The sequence below is a fragment of the Chrysochloris asiatica genome, unplaced genomic scaffold, assembly GCF_000296735.1.
Source record: "Chrysochloris asiatica unplaced genomic scaffold, ChrAsi1.0 scaffold00042, whole genome shotgun sequence".
In the NCBI taxonomy this organism is placed as follows: Eukaryota; Metazoa; Chordata; class Mammalia; order Afrosoricida; family Chrysochloridae; genus Chrysochloris; species Chrysochloris asiatica.
Window position 1 is genome coordinate 7,497,966 of NW_006408560.1, and position 22,603 is coordinate 7,520,568.

General features: G+C 36.5%; 1 protein-coding gene across 5 annotated transcripts in view; it reads right to left on the reverse strand.

Annotated features, from left to right (window-relative positions):
• Positions 1-22,603, reverse strand: part of ARNT (aryl hydrocarbon receptor nuclear translocator) — a 57,401-nt gene that overhangs the window by 30,552 nt on the left and 4,246 nt on the right. For 3 of the 5 annotated variants that reach the window (XM_006861383.1, XM_006861382.1, XM_006861381.1), the window contains exons 2-9: positions 22,412-22,456; positions 18,527-18,571; positions 14,183-14,227; positions 11,857-12,070; positions 8,630-8,843; positions 7,380-7,482; positions 6,283-6,348; positions 5,831-5,916 (exon numbers count right to left, since the gene is read on the reverse strand). In XM_006861383.1, the coding sequence (XP_006861445.1) occupies positions 5,831-5,916; positions 6,283-6,348; positions 7,380-7,482; positions 8,630-8,843; positions 11,857-12,070; positions 14,183-14,227; positions 18,527-18,571; positions 22,412-22,456 (818 nt within the window). The remainder of the gene's footprint in view (positions 1-5,830; positions 5,917-6,282; positions 6,349-7,379; positions 7,483-8,629; positions 8,844-11,856; positions 12,071-14,182; positions 14,228-18,526; positions 18,572-22,411; positions 22,457-22,603) is intronic. The other 2 variants (XM_006861385.1, XM_006861384.1) reach the window with 1 other exon arrangement.

The following is a 22,603-nucleotide window of genomic DNA, read 5'->3' on the forward strand; positions in this document are numbered from 1 at the left end:
CCAGGATCGAGCATTGTTTCGTTCTGCTGTGCATGGGGTCGCTATGAGTCGGTTCCGACTCGATGGCACCTGACAACAACAACAACAACCATTTATTAACCACCACTTGTACATCATTTTGTGGTACCATGGTTGCCTGCATGTTACCGTGATTTTGGAAGTTATGCCATCAACATTTTAAATACCAGCAGGGTCACCTATGGTAGGCAGGTTTCAACTGAACTTCCAGACTAAGAGAGACTAGAAAGGAGAGACGGACTACTTCGTAATATTTAGTCACTGAAAACCTTATGAATAGAAGCGGGAAACTGTCAGCATCAGAATACTGAATACTGAAACATGATGAAGAGCACCAGAATATAGTTAGATACAATGCCGGAAGATGAGCCCCTCTCAGGTTGGAATGCACTGAAAATATCATTGGGAAAGAGCTGCCACCTGAAAGTAGAGTTGATTGTGATGACACAAATGGAACAAAGCTTTCAAGACCTTCATTTGCTGATGGGGCATAACTCAAGATGAGGAAATACAGCAACATGGAATGTACGAAATATGAATCTAAGAAAATTGGAAACTGTCAAAAATGAAATGGAGCATATAAACATCAATATCCTAGGCATTAGAGAGATGAAATGGGCTGGTATTGGCCATTCTGGATCAGACAATAATATGGTTTACTAAGCTGGGAATGAAAAATTGATGAGGAATGGCGTCATACTCTTCCATCAAAAAGAACATATTGAGTTCTGTCTTGAAGTACAACGCAGTCTGTGATACGATAATATCTGTACACCTACATGGAAGACCAATTAATACAATTATTATTCAAATGTACACACTAACCACTATAGCCAGTGAGGATGAAATAGAAGAATTCTACCAACTTCTTTACTCCGAAATTGATCATACATGAAATCAAGATGTATTTACTGCCACTTAGAATGCAGACGTTGGAAACAAAGAGGATCAATCAGCAGTTGGAAAATATGGCCTTGGCGATAGAAACAATGCTGGAGATTGCATGAAAGAATTTTACAAGACCAATAATTTCTTCATTGCAAATGCGTTTTTTAAACAATATAAAAAACGACTATACACATGGGCCCCACCATATGGAATACACAGAAATCAAACTGACTATATATGTGGAAAAAGATGAGGAAAAGCTCCATATCATCACCCAAAACAAGGTCAGGGGCAGACAGTGGAACAGATCATCACTTACTCATATACAAGTTCAAGCAGAAGCCAAAGAAAATTAAAATAAATCCATGAGCGCCAAAATGACCTTGAACATATCCCACCTGAATTAAGAGGTTATCTGAAGAACAGATTTGATGCATTAGACACTAAAGACCTAAGACCAGCAGAGTTGTGGGATGACATTAAGAACATCCTACAGGAAGAAAACAAAAGGTCATTAAGAAGACAAGAAAGAAGCAAAAGATCAAAATGGATGCCAGAAGAAACTCTGAAACTTGCTATCCAGTGTAGAGATGCTAAAGCAAATGGAAGAAATGAGGAGGTCCAAGAGCTGAACAGAAAATTTCAAAGATCAGCTTGAGAAGACAAAAGCAAATATTATAAAGAAATGTGCAAAGATCTGAAGTTAAAAAACCAAAAGGGAAGAATACGCTCACTCAGCATTTCTCAAGCTGAAAGAACTGAAGAAAAAATTCAAGCCTCTACTTGCAATATTGAAGGATTCTATGGGCAAAATATTGACTGGTACAGAGAGCATCAAAAGAAGATAGAGGGAATACATGAGTCACTATGCCAAAAAGAAATGGACAATGCACAACCATTTCAAGAGGAAGCATATGATCAAGAGCCAATGACACAAAAAAGAAGTCCAAGGTGCACTGAAGACATTGGCAAAGAACAAAGGTCAGGGAATTAATGGAATACAAATTGAAATCTTTCAATAAACATGTAGCACTGGAGGCACTCTGTCATCTATGCCAAGAAATTTGGAAAACAGCTACCAGGACAACTGATTGAAAGAGATCCATATTTGATCCCATTCCAAAGAGAGGTAACCCAGCAGAATGCTGAAATCATCAGACATTATCATTAATAAGGCATACAAGTAAAATTCGAATTCAAAAGTGGATACAACAGTACATTGACAGAACTTCCATAGGTTCAAGTCAGATTCAGACAATGATGTGGAACAAGGGTTATCACTGCTGACATCAGATGGATCTTGGCTGAAAGCAGAGAATACCAGAAAGATGTTTACCTATGTTTTACTGGCTTTGCAAAAGCTTCCAATTGTGTGGATCATGACAGGCTATGGACAAAATTGCAGAGAATGAATATTCCAAACACTGAATTGTGCTCATGAGGAAACTACATAGTTGACCAAGACCAATAGGCAGTCATTTGAACAGAACAAGGGAACATCGAATGGTTTAAAATTAGGAAAGCTGTACACCAGGGTTGTGTACTTTACCATTTACCATACTTATTCAACCTGTATTCTAAGCACATAACCCAAGAAGACAGATTATATAAAGAAGAATGTAGCATCAGAATTCATTAACAACCTGCAATATACAGATGATACAACTCTTCTTGCTGAAAGTGAAAAGACACTTACTGATGAAGACCAAAGACCACAGATTATTCCATATAGGTTGCAACCTCAATGTAAAGAAAACAAAAATTGTCACCACTAGACCAATAAACAATATCCATATAAATAGAGAAAAGATTGAAGTTGTCAAAGAATTCATTTTGCTCAGATCAACCACCAACACTCATGGAAGCAGCAGTTAAAAAAATCAAATGACATATGGCATTAGGCAAATCTGCACAAGACTTCTTTAAAGTATTCAAGAACAGAGCTGTCAGTTTGAGGACTAAGATGCACTTGACCCAAGCCATGATATTTTCAATAAGCTCTTACGCATGTGAAAGTTGGACAGTGAATAAGGAAGATCATAGAATTGGTACACTGAATTATGGTGCTGGAGGAGAATATTAAAAGTACCATGGACTGCCAAAAGAACAAACAAATCTGTGTTGAAAGAAGTATAGCCAGAATGATCCTTAGAAGTCAGGATGACCAGATTTCATCTGTTAAACTTCAGACATATTACCAGAAGGACATCATGCTTAGAAAAATGGAGTATTAGCAAAAAAGTGGAAGCTCCCCAATGAGATAGATTGGCAACAGTGGCAGCCGCAATGGGCTCAAGCATATCTATGATTGTGAGGTTGGTGCAGGACCAAGCAGTGCTTCATTCTGTTGTGCATGGATTTGCTTTGAGTTGGTACCAACTTGATGACATCTAACAACACCATCATCTATTAAGGTGCCTATCATATGTCAGACACTCAGCTGAGGGCATTTCTTACATTAAATTTAATCATAATAATAACTCTCTATGGGATGTAAGAAGGCAAGCAAAACAGTACTGCTAGAAAATTATACAACAAAAATATCACAATGTGAAACCAGTTTGGGAAGCTATTATTTCTTGACATATTCTCCATTTGGGCTATATACTTCTGAAGGTGGCATTGCCATCTCTCTAATATTAATTTCCACAAAGAATTCTGTGCTCTTTGATTTACATGATGTCAAAACAGCCAGCTTTGGCATCCTTTTGTTTTTGCTAAGTGCAGTCGAGACTCATAACAACCCTGAGGGGTTATATAATCTGTCTTCTTGGGTTTCCGAGGAGTAGCTAATGAGCTTGAACTGCCTAGAGGAACTCTTCTAATCATGTTCCTTCAGCATCCTAGAGGGACTCTAATCATATTCCTTTTAAATGTTCTTTGATTTTTGGGAACCAAAAGAAGTATGAAGGACAAGATCAGGGCTATAGGGTAGGTGGAGTAAGGTTCCCAATACAATTCTAAGACAGCTCTTGCTACTCTCAAAGAATGATCATGTGTATATTGCTGTGATGGAAAAATTAATTCTCGGTGCAAGTTTCCTAGCCTTTTTCTCACCAATGCAGTTTTCAAATTTCTTCCTAATAATTAGCCCCTGTGATACTATGTCCTTAGAGGAAATATCAATATAAGCTCTTCGTTGTTAAGTACTGTCGAATTGTTCTAACTCACAGCAACCCTGTATAGGGTTTTCGAGACTGTTTAAATCTTTGCAGGAACAGAATCTTTCTCCCACAGAGCGACTGACTGGTGGGCTCGAACTGCCAACCTTGCGGTTTGCAGTCCAGTCCTTATCTTATGGGGCCACTGTGCTTGCTCATAACGCTTTATTTGTTGTTGCTGTTATTAAGTGCCATAGAGTCAGTTCTGACCCATAGCAACCCTGCACATGGATTCCGAGGAATAGCTCGTAAGCTTGAACCACCGAGCTTGAGGTTCAAACCACCTTTGCAGTCCAGTGCATTTGTCCACAGCACCACACCAGGACTCCCAAAAATACATTCACCATAATCTTCTGAGCTGACCTTGCTACCAAAGCAACTGTTTTAATTAGATTTTTTTTTTTAAAGGCACCCTAATGAGACTGGTAGCGTAGTGGTTACAAATCAGCCTGCGAACTGCAAGGTCAGCAGTTCGAAACTACCAGCTGTTCCGTGGGAGAAAGATGAGGCGTTCTGCTCCCATAAAGATTTACAGCCTCAGAAACCCTGTACAGGGTCGCTATGGGTCGGAATCGACTCGACGGCACTTAACAACAACAACAAAATGAGACTATAGGTATATTACTGAAAGAATTTGTCTTTAGCCATCCACTGATTACAGAGACATGTTTAAACATTGTTTTGTTTTGAATAAATCTGTATATTATGGACTGGAGCCCTAGTAATATTTTTTTTTTACTTAGCTCTCATATTATCTTCAAATTATACATGAGAAAACTGAGGTTTAAAAAGGGCAAAAAATTAACCCTAGGTTGTATCACTAATATACAAAAATGTCAGAAATCAAATTCAGGTTTTTCCAAACCTGAATCCAAAATACACCTTCTGATCTCTCTTTTTCTTGGCTTGTAACTGTCTCCCCACTACCCTAACTTCCTAGTTATACATTCACAAAGGAAGTAATTAAGCATCTAAAATTTGAAAACTGACAAAGCAGTTTAAAAATCTAATCCGTATACTCCAACTGCCTTTCTCATAGTCCCTGTCTGATTTAAAACTATCCTGTACAAGACACTGAAAAGATATTCACATCCCAATTTAAAGCCTTTGCAGGGACTATCCCCTTTATAAGTTATCCAGTCAAGTCATTTTCTCTTTCTTCCTTCAAGTTTTGCAGCTATAAAAAGCTTTCCCAAATTTTTATTGCTGCTGTTAAGTGCTGTCGAGTTGGTTCTGACTCCCAGTGACCCTGCAGAGCTGAGCTGAAAGATGAGCTAAAGGTCTCATCTTTCATTCATGGAGCACCTGGCAGGCTCAAACTGCAGATCTTGTGGTTTGCAGTCCAATACTTATTGTTTCCAAAATTAGATGCAGTCAACATCAACTGTGGCTTTGCACATAAATGCTCTACAAATATGCAACTGGTGTACATAATTATGAATCTGTACATTTAAAAATTTATTCTATGATGCAACCATTATTAAGTCATTTCATGTTTGAGTAATCCATCACATTAACTGGAAAATAAACTCTGTAAGGGAAAGTAAGAATTTGTTTTTCTACTTTCCTAGAGCTTATATCAAAACACATTTCATATGCTAAGTAAATAATAAATGCTAGCTAATTTTCTTGGCCTCTTGGAGAAGAGAAATGAACTTTGAAATCAGACAAATATGGATTAAAATGAAATCCTGTATCAGATACTATCTATGTAATTTTAGGGAGTTCATTTGAGGAGAAAAAATACCATCCAAATTTCCTACCTGCTGGAGGCCAGGCCTTGATGTAGCCTGTGCAGTGGACCACCACAAAGTGAGGTTCTCCATCCTTCACAGAGCCAAGTCCATTCCTAGAAGAATCAAAGATGTCAGAAGAAAACCCTTTTAAAGGATAAAGATAGTTTAGTATCTTTAACTTTAGGCATTAGAGTATTTAAAAGACAGGATAACCAGTGCTTGGACCTTCCCATATGAAACTGACCACTATATATTTGAACCTTGCCAAAGTAAGGCAACTGAAAATTTGACAGATGAAGAAAAGTAACATGAAGAGCAACTTTCTTAAATATATCAACAAGAGAAGTTTTAGAAGCTCAAAAGTGAAGGGTAAGGGTGAGGACTGCTGAAGGAAGGACTACAGGGGCATCAGTGGAAATATGTGATGATCTCTACAGGTCCTTGACCATTCCTTTGGCTTTCCTTGCTTAAGACCTCACCTGCATCTGTTTCTCACAAAGCTCAGTCTATTCATGGAGACTGGGTCCACAGAGCTATTGCCGCACCTGTTTCAATGAAAAAATAGATCAAAAACTGTTAGGCTGCCTGATCAAAGAACTTTTCAGTAGTAGCAGCCAGAAAACATATACTGGATACAACTCCAACAAACAAAAAGACTCACTGCCACTGAGTCGATTCCGACTCATAATGACCCTGTAATAGGATTTCTGAGACAGTAAAGCTTTATGGGAGCAAAAAGCCTCATTTTTCTCGCGTGGAGCAGCTGGTGAGTCTGAACTGCCAACCATGCAATTATCAGCCTAACACCTAATCCATTAGACCCAGAAAATGCTCCTGAAATATGAAGGATAAAGTTAAATCAGGTTTGGTATTTTAAAAATGTATAAATGTCTTAAAAGACTTATTTGACTTAAAGTCAAAATGTCCTACATGCTTTAAAAATGCAATGCTTCAATTAACATCAAACAAAAAATCAAACTCATTTCCATTACATATACAACCTGCATTTATTTTGTAACTTTTAGATATGTTTTTTTCTTCCTACAACATCCTTTTATCAGACTCCTAAAACATTCAGCATGAATTTGATAAACAAACACTGACTGAAAGACAGATGAAGCCTCAAATTTCTAACAACAGTAACAATAAAAATACAGAAATAGTCTGAGTACATGGATGTTGCCTTATAATAGGAAAAAAACATAGGTTTTGAAGTCAGACAAATATGGATTAAAATAAAATCCTGTATCAGACACTATCTATGTAATTTTAGGGAGTTCATTTCTGTTAGTCTGCTTTTTCACTAGCAAAACAATAACCACAAATTCTACCCTATAGGGCAGTTGTGGGGATGAAATGACAGACACATAGCACCTATCACAGGGCCTGGCCTACAAAGGGTTCAGTAAATGTTAGTTCCTTTACCAAATACTTTATCTGTGTCACAGGTCCATATGGGCCTTAAGTGTTAAATTCATCTGGAAATTGGATTTAAAATTGTAACTGCTCTGATCTGGAATCAAACCTCAGCAGTTCTTGGATCTTCCTATGTCACAATCCTCAGGCTGACACTTACCTCATACGGCAAATAAATGATCTCCTTGAGCCCATACACATCCTCATGGAAGACTGTTGACCTTCCTTTTTCACTGTTCCAGTCTTCAGATCCAGGATACGCCCTGATGAAGGAAGTTAAGAGTAGTCTGGAGTGTATGCTTTTGTGTGTGGGCGGGGGGTGGGGGGGTGGAGAGTGCTTGGGGGAGCAGGGGGTAGGAACACTGGAGACAAAAAGAAGTAAGCATCCTATTTATGCGCTATAACTTTCTTGAATGTAACAGAATTATTCAAGTAGGGGATGGATCTTTTTTCCAAACCTAAAATATAATTCTCATGCATAAATTCCACTCTTAAGTTCAAAGACAATACTGAAAATAGCATATGAAAGAAAACAGTGGTGGGAACTACTGCTGGAAAGCCAGAGCAAACGCTTATAGTCTTGTGTCTGATTATTTTTATACACACACACAGAATGAATGTCACTGGTTTAAAAACAATTATATGCTATAGAAACACATCTATCGCAAGCCAACTCTGTTCCTCCCCTTTATTACATGGAAACCAAGGACAACTTTTGGGAAAAGGAAGAACCAGAAAAATGCAATCAATAAAAACATAAAAGAGGAAAAACTCAACATTTACATGACCATATTGGAATTTCTGGACTTCACTTTAACTATCAATGTTAATCTGCTTCCACTTTAAACTTTTCTCCAGAGTTGCTTAGTAACAGATGTGACTTGTTTCCTCTAGCTAAATTCTGGCAAAAGGGCTGTACAGCATTAAAATTGAAAGAAAAAAAGGAAAAGAACAAGCCAGAAAAAGACAATAGATGCAAAAAACAAACTTCTAACAGTGACTAAAAATCACCTCTTCTAAAATAAAAACCTGCTATTATACAATCTAACACAAAGCCAAACACAAGTGGGTATAAAAATTACCAGATAATTCCCTACAAATGAGATGGAAGCATATAGAATTCTTTTAGAATGCTTAAAAAATATATTACTGAAGTTCTGACTTTTTACTGTTTCATCTACACTAATACTTAAAAATGTAAGCATTTATGCACACACTATCATTATTATATAACATTTTGTAAGGATGAGCCACAAAATAGATAACCTGTAGGTGGATAAAAAGAATTATTATATTCATAATGGGAGAAAATTCTAAAAGCCTTACCAGATTCACCAAACTAATTTAGGAGATAAAATGCCCCTTCTGTTTCAGGAAAATAAAAGACTTCTCATCCACTGACCAGCTCACCTGTCAGGGCATTTTCAGAAGTGGAAAGCTGTTCCCGAAGTTTGTCCACATCATCTGGGTGCACCTGATCATAAAGTGTGCTGCCAAACCATTCAGACTGTGGCTGGTTCAAAACAGGGGTCACGGAATCAGAGACATATACCACTCGGCCTGTCTCACATGAGACAATAAACAGAAAGCCATCTGCTGCCTCCAATATCAAATGTTTTAGTTCCTGCCCAAGAAATAAAAATAAAAATTAATGAACTTTGGAAAACCACGTGTTTCTATTTATGGAATAATTAGGATTTTTCAGGCCGTACCTGATCCACAGCCACAGCCTTACCCCCTAACTGCAATTACTTTAACTGACAAGACAGTCCTTTCTCCCAATAGCTATTGCCTCAATTTCTCTGTTACTATCCATCTCCTTTTCATTTCAGGACTTAAAAATACAGAATACAAATGCTTACCACTAACAATTATTTGAGTTTCCTCTTTGGTCTCTTTTTAGGATCTTGGTCTACAAATATTTCTCTTTCTTTCCTCTGAAGCCTATAAACATAATCAAGTTTCCTCAATTCTATATAAATCTTTCCTCAATTTTACCCAATTCTTCTTTCTTCTTCAGTACTAAGCTTATACTAAGAGCAATATTATATTCACTGTCTTTAGCCTTCTCACCTTCCATTTATTTCTCAATCCCACTGTAATATTCAATCTAAAATACTGTCTTACTGTTTTTAGGAGGTTATAATGACATCCCTACTTGCCCACTCAAGTTCCTTTTCGTGGGCCACGATCATTTTGTTTAAACACAATGTTGTCCATTCTACTGCTTAGATTTTATCTTCCCCTTGCTTTCATGACACGGCATTCCACAATTTTTTCTTCTTTTTCACATGTTCCTTCTCTGCACCCAGCTCCTTTACCTTTGTTGAAATTTTAAATGCAGACATTTCCCAAGGTTTTATCTTAGGTCTTCTCTATTCATACCAGATCTCACTTCTACTTCTACCCTCTATGAAATGATACATAAGTACATTGCTAGACTTGCTTATTATTTTTCCCCTCAAGTTTTTGGCAGATCAAAATTTCAAATATCTATTAAACATTCAGATCGATATTCTATCAGGAACTCAATTGCAGTATCTTCAAACCTCACTCATTACTGCCCCCTCTAAATAATAATTCTCTGTGTTCTTCTATTATTCTCTTTCTGAGTGAATAGCAACATCTTTCTCCCAGGCTAAAAATCTCAAAATCTAACAGCCTTTGCTCAAAATATGCAGATGCTTCAGTTCTACCAATTTTACTTACCAATACAATGTCACTGTCCTAGTCATTTTACACCAAGACTAATGAATTGCTTTTACTCTCTCTAATCCATCTTTAAAAGACATATTTTTGATAACGCCCACTAACTATAAATTAAAATCTAAATTCTTTAATAGAGCACCTAGACATTCCATCATCAGATCCCAGCCTACTTTTTATTATTATTTCTCAAACCATACTAAACTACTGGCCTTTTCTTCAGTCACTCTCATACCTCTATGTTTTTGCATTTGCAATTGCCAAAATCTACACTATTCTCCAAATCCTGGTTTTTCCATATCTGTACTTCTACAGACCTTATGTTGTTGTTGTTGTTAAGTGCCGTCGAGTCGGTTCCGACCCATAGTGACCCTGTACAGGGTTTCCGAGGGTGTAAATCTTTATGGGAGTAGAAAGCCTCATCTTTCTCCCGCAGAGCAACTGGTAGTTTTGAACCACTGACCTTAAGGTTTGCAGTCCGATTTGTAACCACTTCGCTACCAGAGCTCCTGACAGACCTTATAGTGCATGTATATTATAAAAGTTCTTGTGCTTGTATTATTATTTATCAACATGCCTGTAATCCAACAGACCCTTATCATTCTTTATATTCCTCAGGGCACATAGCACCTGCTTTGACTAGAGAAGGTGTTTAAACTCTAGTTTTTAAATCAATATCGCCATGTGTAATTTGGAACAAGTTGACTATTTCTTTGTACATAGTTACAAAATCTACGCTTTCATAAATCATACTACTTGGGAAATTATTCTTATTCCTTCTTCCTAAACCATATTATTTCCTTCCTTTGAATCCTTAGATTAGAATGGGGAGATTATAGGTAATTTTTTCTTCCTTATATTCTTGTATTTTCCAAATTTTTCTGCAATGAGCATGCACTATTTTTAATAATCAAAATAGAACATGATGTCTTTACTCCTAGAAATCTTCCCTTACTATCTTTATCTGGTTTGGTCACTCAATTTTCTTTAGCTATCCCTCTAATACATAATTACCTAATAAATTATTAATACTTAAAAAAAAATTTCTTCTCTGTATTCATCTTTCATGTACATGTTTATCCTGCTACTTACATATTATAATCAGAGCAAGTTCCTGGAAGGCAAAAAACCGTTTTTGCCTTCTCAATAATTCTCACAGTGCATCAAATATAACAGATCATGTCTTGAGCATAACAACTGCTTGTCAAGATACGTTTCATCACTAAAATGGAAAGCTGGGTAGAACAGTGCAATGTCCATTCTCTATATCCTTACAGACTAACAAGAAGACTAGTTCCATAGACTTAGCAGTTACTCAGTAAAAATTCAATGATGACATGGAAGAAAATCAAAGCTGTCATCAAATGATTCCTATCCCTGTGATTCTACTGTTTCTTTACTGTACCCAGGAACCAATTTTTAAAATACCAGTGGATTACACATTGGGTTGCTAATTCAAGGTCAACAGTTCAAATCCACCAGCCACTGTGAGGGAGAAACATGAGACTTTCTACTCCTGTATAGATTTACAGCCTTGGAAACCCTATTTAGGATGGCTATGAGTTGGAACCAACTTGACAACCCACAACACACTAAATCGTTTTCATCTTGAAACTTGATAAATAGTTTTCATCAATTTTCTCTACTTATTACTGCCCCAATGCTAATAAATCCTGTAACTATGAATCAAACAGAAGGAGCTAAGCGTTTGTTTTTAGAAAAACTCACTTTTCCATGGTCTGACTTTTTTCTAAAAAGCTGAATTCTAGCCCTTAAAACAGTCTACAAACTCAGTTCTACCCTGACCTCCATTATAATGCAATTCTTAGAAGTATGGATGATGGTTACCCATCTCAAAAAGAATACAACTTGTAAGAGATTCACCCATCACCCCAATTCTAGAATCCTTCAGAGCTGTGGGTCCCAGAGACCTGATCAGTGAGGAAAGATGGCTTGTAGGTGCCATCAGTGGATGTGTTGCCAGTTCCCCGCAAGGACTTCATATGCGAAACTGCCATGCGCAAGATGGTTAGCTTGTCAGGTTTTCGAGCCAGGGCACTACAGGTGGGTACCATATCTGACAGTTCTGTGATGTAAGCAGTCATCTTATTTCGTCGTCGCCGTTCAATTTCACTATGATTCTCCCTGTATTAAGAGAGAGAGGAGAAGCCCCATCCAGGTGGTCACATCTGGCCATCTGATAGCAGGAAAATCAACATGGACACCAGTAAGCTGCTAAGAAATGTGGTATTTAGATTTAGTGGTATTTAACTGTCAAATGTTAAAATAAAATATGCCAACTTTCTCATGCAGAGCAAGCATGGAACAGAAAACAACAGGCAGAGAGAAAACAAGCAGATACCAGAAATTCCCTTTAGTTTCTAGAAACTTCACTTCCTATGTAAATTACCACTGTTTCAGAACAAAAAGTGTTTTAAGAATGGTGGTATTATATTAAAAAGTTGGTTTCACTCACTCAAATTCCTGAGAGACAAATAATCTCAGTTTGGTCAACTCCATGTTAACTGATTCAAAGTTTTAAAGAAACATGAAATGACAAATTGTTTTTCCAAAACAATGAAGTTGACTAGAAGTTGGTATAAGATTCAATAGTACAAATTTCATTGGTCTATATGGAATCTAATGTTACTTCATTCTAGGCTTCTCCCTTACTCCCAACTAAAAGGCAAAACTGGAAGTTACCCAGCGAATCACAAAGCCCACTTTACATATTTGGTTCTGGTGCCAGTGTACTCAGTTTTTCAAGCAGTTGCAAGATTCTATCTACGAAGCGTCCCTGTGGGTCTCCAATCTGGAACAAAGTGAACTGGGAAGTAAGAGTAGAGTGGGTTGAATGCAGAAAGGTCTTAAAATAGACAATTTCAATCTAACCAGGGTAAGATAACCACATCTCTAACAGGGACTTCCTCAGAAGTAAGGCAGAACATCAATATTCGAAGTAATCATCTAGTAGTTTTCAAACTGGAGTTTTGAAAAGTCTTGTAGGTTCCTCAGTTTCCTCCATGGGGATGCCTTAAGGAGAAAAACCAAACACGCCATATTTCTATATCTACTTAATCTTTTTCTTTACTTCCATTTCTACATAAGAATTCTATTTTAACAAAAGTTATGTGGCAAAAAGAAAACTGACAATATAAAACTCATTTTTTAGAGAAACTAAAGTCAAGTGGCTAAATCAGTTTTCCAAATTCAATGTTCTTCCTATCATATCATGCCATTTCTGTTTTTCTGAAAATCAAAATTAGTCAGAAAAATGGGTTGAAATGGCAATGAGAGGAGCTTATAGCTCAGGTGAAAGATAGTGAGAAAAAGCTAAGAGAAAATTATTGAAATAAGTGTTGGCATTAATGATCTCTCTTCCTGAGTCATCCAAAACACAGGAAAATGTGGACACAGTATTTCTTCTGTAGTCTTTCTTATACTATGGATAACAATCTGCAAAAACAACTCTCAGGTCTCCTTTACAAATAGTATAGTCTCACTACATCAGTCTGCACTAAATTACTTTGCCTTGTTGTTGTTAAGTGCCATTGAGTTGGTTCTGATTCAACGAGACTGTACAGAGTTCCCAAAGAGTGGATAGTGGGTTTGAACTGCCAAACTTGGGGTTAGCAGCCCACTGCATATCCTATAGTGCCACACCAGGTCTCTTACTCAGATTGAGACATATGAACTTAAAGCATCTATCTCTTCCTAATATCTAAACAATTTCTGACATTCAAGTCCAGAAGACTGATTTTTCTCAATAGCTACATAAAGGCTGTTAAAAGTTTTCTGGGAAATCACAAGATAATTCAATCGCCAGAGCAAAAACAGTGCTGCTCTAACAAAGTAATGTCAGTGAGTCTACACAGTCCACAAAACAAACTAAGAGTGAGTTTTCTAAAGATAGCAAGTTTTAACATTTGAATACTAAGAACTAATCATGAACACAATAGATATATTTGTTGGTTTTCTGATAAAAAGTGAAATACAAACTGGCACAACTATACTGTTTCCAAAAGCTTTTTGTTCTGTGACGCTTTAAAGCTGAAATTTAAAAAATTACAATGCACCCATTTTCTGACGGGATAAGCCAAAGTTCATTACATCTAAACTTCAAAAAAGATCTTATCCTCCCTTGCTACAGATAAGGACAAACACGAGGGAAAGAGGGAAGAAAACAGTAGAGTAGGAAAAAGGATATAGAAAGCAGCATTATCTGCTTCATCATGCTAAAAAATACTGTTCTCCTACCTGGCGAGTCTCTCTTTATCCGCAGAACTCTGCTCATCATCCGACCTAAAAACAGAATTAATGAACTAAGCTACAATTTAAAAAAAAAAAAAAAAGAAAGAAACGGAAAGAAAAGAAGAAGAAAACCACAGAGAAGAGGGAAAGGGAAGTGAGGGCAAAAACCTTGCCTGTAACTTTACAAAAATATGTGTAAGATACAGAAAAAGTAATCTACAGGGCAAAAGTCAACATAAAAGCAAAGCCAGTATTTATCATAAATTAACATTATCTGAGTACAGAAAGTATTTTGCTGATCAATCTCTGTAGAAACCAAGTATATCCAGAATTTAACTAAAGCCAACTAAGAAATTCAGGAATATCACTCTCATAAACTGCTCCCAATCTGGAAATAAAATGATATTCAAATGTGCTATTCTATTTTTTAAAAGAGCTACAGCAAATCCTAACTGTGCCAAATAAGCAATCACAAATACAATCACACACACATCTGAGACAAAATAATGAACTAGGTTTCTGTTTATCCCCACCCTCAAGCCCCAGTTCTGTAAGTAGCGCCTGTGGTCTTAAAAGCTTGGGAGAAAATAGTCTCTATTTGTCTCAAGCAACAGAGAAAGGAGACACAGGAACTGGGGAAACAAGTGAACTGCACGTCTAGTTGCCTCCATGAGATCAGAAGAACTGAATGGTGCCCAGCAACCATTACTGAATGTGTTGGTCAAAGACTTAATAGGTGAGTCCTGATCAAAAAGGAGGACAATGTGGAACAGAACTTCAAATTTTTTATAGACTATAAACTTACTGGGTCTACTGAGGCTGGAGGAACCACTACATCTATTCTCCTAAGAAAAATTTTGAACTTTGGACAGAAACTACCTTACTCCTTGGAGTCATCTTCAAGCTAAAGAACGGGTTATTTGAATTAGTAAATAATGTTTACCTTAAAGAATGTATTCTTTTAAAGAATTATTTACATCAAACTGACAACAGTAACTAAAACAGAACTGAGCAATTTATGAAGCAGCGAGTATAAGTCAATGGGGATGAAACAAGATGGGAAAGATCGTGAGAATAGTGACCAATATAAAATGCAACCAATGTCATTGAACTGTACATGTAGAAACTGTTGAATGGATATATGATCTTCTGTGTATATTCTGACCAAAAAGATTTAAAAAACAAAACAAACCTAGGTTTTTAAATATTCTCTGTCACTTATTTATTCTTGAAATAGCCCTTATTCTTGGATTTAGTCACTCTCCCATTTCTCTGCAATAACTACTGGGTCCTCAGTAACAACTCCTTCTCTCCTGGAGAGGCATGCAAAGGGTTGCCATTAAGTTTCTGGAACACTGAGCAATCGTAAGGATGGGTAGCAACTGAAGAAATTTAAAGGTGTTATTGGGTTAATGTGTCAACAATCAGTATCCAACTGCAGATTCATACATGACACCATACATACGGTTCTTTTGTTTTGTGTCTTTTTTAAAAGGAAAGCAGCTCTTCACTTGTTTATGATTTCCCCCTAATGATTTTAAAGACACCAAACCCAGATTCTTGCAGCACTGGACCACAGGTGGGATACAGATAGATGAGGCAAAGGACCTGGCTCTGAGTATGGGCTCTTAGGCTTTGTCTGGTGGGTAGTTGATGGCAGCAGTAGTAGATGCTTCAGTGCAGGCTGCTCCTGGTACTTGGGCAGGTGGGAACAGTGGGTATGTGGCTGGGCACACTCTGCTTGCTTGCTTCCTCTCTCTCTGCTTCTACTCCTGTCCCTACCCTCTCCGCTGCCACCCATTCCTCTGGCCTATCAGCAGTTCCAGCAAGAACAGAAGTAGTAATAGTGGCAACAAACTAGAAAAGGGCTCCCAAAACACCAAATATGGTGTTTGCACAATGTTTGCACAAAATCACATAAAGCTCTGTTTCACAGAATGCTCTGTGAACATTAAATGGCATACACCTGTGTATGTGTAACCATACATGTGTGTATGTGTATATATATATATATATATATATATATGTGTGTGTGTGTGTGTGTGTGTGTGTGTATATATATATATATATATATATATATATATTAATATGTAAGTAAAAAAGTACTGCTATAAAATCATAGAAAACTTAACAAAACAAAAATCTTAAAAGTATGAAGCTATTGTTTCTTGACATGCCCTCCATCTAGGCCTATACACTTCTGAAGCACTCTCCATCTCTCTAATCCTTCCTGAAAGAATTCTGCGTTCTTCAGTTTACACAATGTCAAAACAGCAGTATTGGCATCAAAGGACTCAAATCATGTTTTTTTTTCATTGTTCTCTGAGTTTGGGGAACATAAGGAGGTCTAAAGGGGCAGTATCAGGGATGCAGGGTGGATAGGGTAAGGTTTCCAACAGAATTCTCATTATGTCAGCTCTTGTTACTCTTGAGAATGTGCAACTGCGCTGTCGTGATAAGAAAAAATTATCAGCACAACTTTCCTAGCTTTTGTCTAAACAATGCAGTTTTTAATTTTGTTAAAACATCTTCATTATAAACCCTCATGATTATCCTGTGTAATTCCAAAATATCTATCAAGATTACCCTTTTGTGATCTCAAAAACCAATTGCCATAACTTTCTGAACTGATCTGTCTGCCTTTAATTTAACCCAATAGTTCCCCCTGAAAACCACTATTCTGATTGGACCTTATTTTTGAAGGCACTCTATGAGACTAAGACAAATGTGTTACTGAGAGAACTTATTTGCAGTCATCCACTGATCACAGAGAAATGTTTAAACACATTTTGTTTGGAATAAATACATGCATGTGTGAACTACAACGTTAGTAGCAATAATTTTTGACTTACCCTCATATTGCCTCAAATAAAATATCAAACTATGACAGCAGCAGGTTGAAAGACTAGTTAGCTATTAAAAATGACAAAGTACATAACATATGTAAAGGTTTCTATTAAATGATCAGCAATAAAATACACAAAAGAACACACTAACAATGAACAATGAGAACTATGTAAAAACGCATGTATATATTCCGACAAAAAGAGAAAGAGAACTAAGTAAACAATATTTCATTGGGGTTTTTTTTTGATAATTCCTCAGCAAATTATAAATCATTCTTTCACAAAGTTGAAAAATTCATATGCTTTCAGTTTCCAAAGCCTAACTATTGAATTTTCAAAGATATATGAGACGAAGTAGCTTAACAAATACATTAAATAAAAAAATGAGCTCTGTTGTTTGAAAGAAAGTAAAATACTAAAATTCCTATTACTATAAATCTACAACTCTTTATCCACTTTATTATTTCTGAAATGCATAAATTTCCACATTAATCAGATAAATGAAGGCAAAATAGCAAGTTATATTTTCACAGATATTTGGGATTTCAATCAAGAGACTAGGAACCTGTACCTATACTGCTATTTAATGGCATGACTTCCTAATGCAACTTGAAAATATACTCCTCAAATATCCATAAAAATCTAATTTTAAAATTGGTTCACTATAAAGACTACAAATATCTACTACAATTAGCTTTGATAAATTCTTTAAAAATCTCTTTAATTCACTCTTTCCTATTGTCATTGATACCATTCTAGCCTAGTCCCTCCTGATTTTATGTCTCATTATTTCAACCTTCCTGAGTATAGTTCTTTTCTTCAATCAATCCTATATATACTGCTAACAAAAAATAGCTCTACAAATTATTTTACATATTATTCCTCTAATTCAATGCCTGTGATAGCATCCTACTGTTTCAAATTAGTTTTAAAACTACTCTTTATTTTTCGGTCTTCTGCTTCAGTGATTGTCAATGTAGAAGCCACCATTTTTGACTGGACCTTGTTTCTGAAGGCACTCTAAAGAGACTAAGACCAATGTATTATTAAGAGAACCTATCTGCAGCCATCCACTTATCACAGAGGTATGTTTAAACAGGTTTTGTTTGGAATAAACCTATGTAAATAGCAATGCTTTTTTTTACTAGCCCTCATGGTTACGAATCGGGCTGCGAACCTTAAGGTCAGCGGTTCGAAACTACCAGCCGCTCCGCGGGAGAAAGATGAGGCTTTCTGCTCCCACAAAGATTTACACCCTCGGAAATCCTGTACAGGGTCGCTATGGGTCGGAACCTACTCGACGGCACTTAACAACAACAAATAAATACCATTAGTGTGAAATCATACTACCTTGGCATAAACGACAGCTCAAGATTAAGTTACATCAGCTTTTAGAACAGGAAGGGGACTAGACAGAGAAATTTATTCTTGTCTAGATAAAATTAATATTTAGTATGCTCAAACTGCCTGGTCCCACATGGACCACAATGCTCTACTACATTACCTGGCAAACCGCTCCTTATCATTAGACATCTGATCATCATCACATCTGAAAGAAAAGAAAAAAATAATTCATTTAAAGCATTACTCTTATTGTATCTATTTCCTTCTGAATAGAAAACCAGAAAGGGAAAAAACATCCAACAGAAAAATTTAAAAAGCCAATGGAAAAAGCATTATAAAGCAGTAGAGATAATAACAGCATCCCACAAAACTTTAAAAACGCATGACTATTTGTCAGGTTTTCTGATACCTTTCTTAATCAGTAAAGGAAAAGAAGATGATGACCTCATGAAAACATACTGATTGTCCTGTCAGTCACTCTGAGGTTAGGGATAGTTTTAAATATGAGTTAAAAAATGCACTTTATCTCTTTGATTAAGGAAATACAATTTATTCTAAACAATTTCTACTAATAGTCAGTTAATTCCTGTTTGCTACCACAGAAACTTATAAAAGGAAGATATGAGTAAGAAGACCTAAGTCCAAAAATACTATATTGTCTCTGAATGATCTAAAATTTCCTCTTTTTATTGCCACAGGATACAGCACATATGCTGCCAACTTTGGGTAGAAAGTGTTTTTGGGAGATAGGTAAGTCTCACAAAATTTTCAGAGATAAATCAGTTATTAAATTAGAGCTACTTTATATTGCTCCTGAATTATTTGATGCCAGGAATTTTCAAGGTTTCTGAAAATAAAGAGCTAAAGTAGACTAATAAACAAATAAAGAGAGGTGATAGGATTTCAGCTCAAGAACAAACGGTATGTTTCTAAGATACAAAATATACTATAAATCAAATATTATAAACTCTTAATGGAACAAATAACCTAAGGTAGAAAAGATAAGACTTAAAATTTCAAGAATGAAGGTTCAAGATCTTTGCTAAACAAGATATGGTCTGTAAACCAAAAAATGCAGTACCATCTAGGAATCATTGGTAGTAGTGGTTGTGTGCCGTGGGGTCAGTTCCAACTCATTGCGACCCTGTATATGGTTTCTGAGGCTGTAAATCTTTATGGGAACAGAAAGACATATTTTTCCCGCAGAGCAGTTGCCAGATTCAAACTGCTGACCTTGCATGCTGCAGCCCAACTCGTAACCCACTATACTACTACCAGGGTTCATTAGGAAGCCACTAGAAATACAAAATCTTGGACCCTAACCTATATCCACTGCTATCTGATAAGGTTGGTTGTTTAAATCCACTAGCCTCTCTGAGGGAGAAAGTCTGTTGCTATGAAGATCTTTATTGTTAAGTGTCATCAGCCTTGGAAACCCTATGGAACAGTTATACTCTATACTAGTGAGTCACAATCAATTTGATGGCAGTGGTTTGGATTTTTGGTTATTTGAAGAGGAGGCAAATTTCAATGCATTATAGTTGGTATACTTGAGTCCACTGCTAGGGAGCTCATCTTCCAACACTATGTTGGATAATATTCTGTTGTGAACATAGGGTTTTCATTGGCTAATTTTTGGAAGTAGATTGGCAGGCCTTTCTTTCTAATCTGTCTTACTTTAGGGCAACTCTGCTAAAACCTGTCCACCATGGGTGACCCTGCTGGTATTCAAAACACAAGTGACAGAACAGAAAAAACCACCACCCAAACCAAGCACACTGCCATTGAGTTAATTCTGACTCATAGCAACCCGATATAGGGTTCCCAAGACTGTAAATCTTTATGGGAGCAAACTGTCTCATCTTTCTTCCAACAAGCCATCACCACAGTATTATAAAACTGACAGATGAGCGGTTGCTGGTGGTGTTGGTTCCAACTCACAGCAACTCTGTATGGAGTTTCAGGGGCTATAAACCTTAGCCAGACTAGAAGGCCTTATCTTTCTCCCATGGAGCAGCTGGTGTGCTTGAACCACCAACTTTGCAGTTCAAACAGCTTTGCAGTCTGGCGCATTAACCCACAGCAGCACACCAGGACTCCAGATGGCTTATAGATCATTGTAAATAGAAATTCTCAGTTGGAGGAGTTCCCAGGAGAAAGCTTCTGAAAAAAAGTCTATCCTTCTCCAGAAATCTCTCTCCTTCATCATATTTTTTAGACTAAATAAGGTAAATTGTTGGATGCCCTTTTTTTTTTTTTTTAAAAATGTTTTATGGATGCCCTCTTGAAGAATTATTTTTATTTAAAACTACTTCTTCACGGTGGCAAACTTATGGTTATTTTTAAGACTATCTGGCAGGATTCAGCAACTAATCAATAGCTACAAAGACAAGCCTACCTTCAAACATTACTACAGAAAAAAGACAGAAAATGGTATGACTGACTATATTAAGCATTATAAAACCAAACAATGGCAAGCAAGCAATTTACCATATGAGTATCCTTTGTGTAAAAGAAAAAACTGGGAAGGTTATGAGTGTGCATATATGCACACACATCTGCATTTATCTGTATCTATATTCACTTGTATATACAATGAGTATTTCTGCAAGCATAGTCAATGAATTGGAAACTAAGGGGGAAGGTTCTGAAGGTCTGAAGTGAAACAAAGATGCTCTTTCACTGCACATAACTTTGTACTGTTTAAGCATTTTGCAATGCAAATATATTACAGTTTTTAAAAGTTAATAAAACCTAATAAATGTAATGTAGGCACTGACATAATTACTTCTAAAAGGCGTATTTTACGTTAATTACAAAACAAACAGGGGGAACTTCAAAACATTTATGGAAAAATTTCACTATCTTTTAATTCCATTTTTGCACGAACTTTATGAAACTCTCAGTGGTTATGAATCAGGCTGTGAACCTTAAGGTCAGCAGTTCGAAACTACCTGCTGTTCCGAGGGAGAAGGATGAGGCTTTCTGCTCCCGTAAAGATTTACAGCCTCGGAAACCCTGTACAGGGTCGCTATGAGTCAGAACTGACTCCACGGCACATAACAACAACAACAACAACAACAACTCATATATCTTACTCTTCAGTGTAAAGACTACCTGGGCAATATTTTCAACTTTGGAAAGAAGAAAAGGTTGTAATCAAGGTTATCTTACTTTTGACTCTTAACTGCTTTTCTCACTTGAAAATAAGTAGTTGGTCTTCAGTGAGACTATTCCCGTTCTTAGAGAGAATCCCTTCATCAATATATTTTAAAGTCCATTTGTTATGACCTAAAAGATTCAATAGTCAAGGATGCAAACTACAAATTCCTGTTTTATATGAATCAACAAGTATCAGAGGATATGATAGATTTGTACATTAATGACCCTCAACAAAGTATATCTCACAGTAAATACTACCTTGTATAGCACATAGACCTCCTGCCTAACCCCAACATCCCAAGTCAAATATGAATTGCTTTGGATGTCAAAAAATGTGATACAAAAGCAGAGGCTTGGTAAGCACTTGAACACTGGAGCATGCCCTTTGAATTACAGCCATCACCATGTGAAGACACTCAGTCTGACTTCCTTAAGGATAAAAGACCTTGTATAACGACACACAGCCATCCCAGCTGAGCTCAGTTCCCAGTCTACTGCTAATTAAACATTCCTATAAATTGAGTCTAGGCAAAATCTACAGGATAATCCTGCCATTCCACAGAATGTAAAAAAGGAAAACCTGTTGTTGGTAAGCCACTATTGCTACTCAGCAAAAGAAAACTAATCTTCCCAGTTACATCTTTTACACAAAGGTCTGATAAATTCTCTGTCCTCCCCCGACCTCTTTGTTGAGGTTCTTCCTCTGGGACTACTGACAGAAACTTAAGTTTTCTGGGATATAACATAGTATAAAATATTATAGTTTTAAGGTAAAATACTTTCCTTAGGCTTAAGAAACAAAGATATTACAAGCTAAAAATTTTAAATTTATACATTATTTTTTTAATATCAGAAATCTAAAGAAAGTATTTAAAAATCTTACCTCAAGAATTTATTGTTCCCTTCTCCATCATCATCAAAATCTAGCCTGGAAAAAAAGTGAACAAGTACAGTAAGCCTATTTATAAAACATTAAGAAGTTAAAATTTCTCAATCCACAAGCTACTTACACACCCACCCAAATCTAAAAGAGGAAGTCAAACAAAATTATGTTACTTCTGGGTTGATTCTGCAT